The sequence below is a fragment of the Pan troglodytes genome, chromosome 16, assembly GCF_028858775.2.
Source record: "Pan troglodytes isolate AG18354 chromosome 16, NHGRI_mPanTro3-v2.0_pri, whole genome shotgun sequence".
Taxonomy (NCBI): Eukaryota; Metazoa; Chordata; class Mammalia; order Primates; family Hominidae; genus Pan; species Pan troglodytes.
In genome coordinates, this window is record NC_072414.2 from 18,191,821 (window position 1) to 18,192,990 (window position 1,170).

Below are 1,170 nucleotides of genomic sequence, written 5' to 3' on the forward strand. Positions count from 1 at the left end.
TAGGCAAAATTCCCACGTGCCGGGACAAGTTGGGAGATCCCCTCTGCCGGCGCGGCAGGCTGGGCTGGAGCACGGGGACGGCCCTCGCTAACTGGCTCAGGAAATCCCCCTGTGGGAGAGCCCAAGGCACGCAGGGAACGTGGGGTGCGTGAAGCCCCGTTACCCAGGTGCCGGTGTGGGCGAAGAAGACCCACGAGTGAGCAGGGTGACACCCGCCGGGGATCGCGTTGCACAGGCCGCCTGCCTGCGTGTTCGCCCTGCCACCCTGTCCCGGGTGCCTGGCCCTTTGATTCTGAAACCAGATCTGAATCCTGGACTACGGGAGGCCCGTCTCTCTGGCCAGCTCTTCCCTGGTGGCTATGCCTGGATAGAGATCCTCCTCAAAGGCTCGGAGGAGCACGGTGGTCTGGGATCCAGTGACGGCCGTCCGCTTTTGCCTGCCTTCTTGCGGGCCACGTCTCCTGGGCCAGGGCCGAGATTCCCGCCATTGCTGCCTCGCCTGGTATGACCTCTCATTTTGAAACCAAATCTTGACCCTGGGCTCCGGAATGCCGATGGCCTGGGCCAGCCTTTCTCTGGTGGCGATACCTGGGTACGGGTTCCGCTCAAGGCAGGATCGCAGGGCCTCGCTTTGGCTCGGGTTCCAAACCAGTCTCCTTCGCCGCCACCGTCCCCGTGCTTCCGCGGGGAGTATGCCGTCCAAAGGTGTCGGGAGGGCCATCGCGGGGAGCCGCAGCCGGAATTTCACGGACGGACACGGGCAGAGAGAGGCTGGCGGGCTCCCATTCACCTCAGCCGGCCTGTGCATTGTGGCAAGTGCAGCCAGGAGGCCTGCCGGACAGCCAGCCAGCGTCTCTTATAAAGGCTCGCAGGCAGGCAGGCTCCAACACTTCATGAATGGCGGTGAGCCATGAGACAGCCCGCCCCACCCCGGAAGGCTCCCAGGGTGTCGAGGCCTGCGGCCGAGGGCTGGTGGGTTGGGGGGGGGGGATGGTAGTGGTGGGGCCGGAGAGACGAAGAGGAAGGGGGCGAGGGGGAAGTGGTGAGGGGGGCGTGTTTCGGGGGCTGGCTCTCCGGACCTCTCCAGGAGTCCCGCGGGAAATGGAAGCCGCTCTCTGGGCTCCCACGTGGCTTCAGCAGGGAGAAACGGCCTGAGAGGGTGGAGGGGAG

At 65.7% G+C, this 1,170-nt stretch overlaps 1 protein-coding gene across 1 annotated transcript; it reads right to left on the reverse strand.

Annotated features, from left to right (window-relative positions):
* Positions 1-316: 316 nt before the first annotated feature.
* On the reverse strand, positions 317-721 carry LOC112208106 (double homeobox protein 4C-like). Its single transcript, XM_024354082.1, has one exon. The coding sequence runs from the start codon at positions 719-721 to the stop codon at positions 317-319; it is 405 nt and encodes a 134-aa protein (XP_024209850.1).
* Positions 722-1,170: the final 449 nt, after the last annotated feature.

Bases quoted from the DNA above. Each gene is read 5' to 3' on its own strand.
- LOC112208106 (XM_024354082.1), bottom strand. From the start codon at position 721: ATGGCCCTCCCGACACCTTTGGACGGCATACTCCCCGCGGAAGCACGG.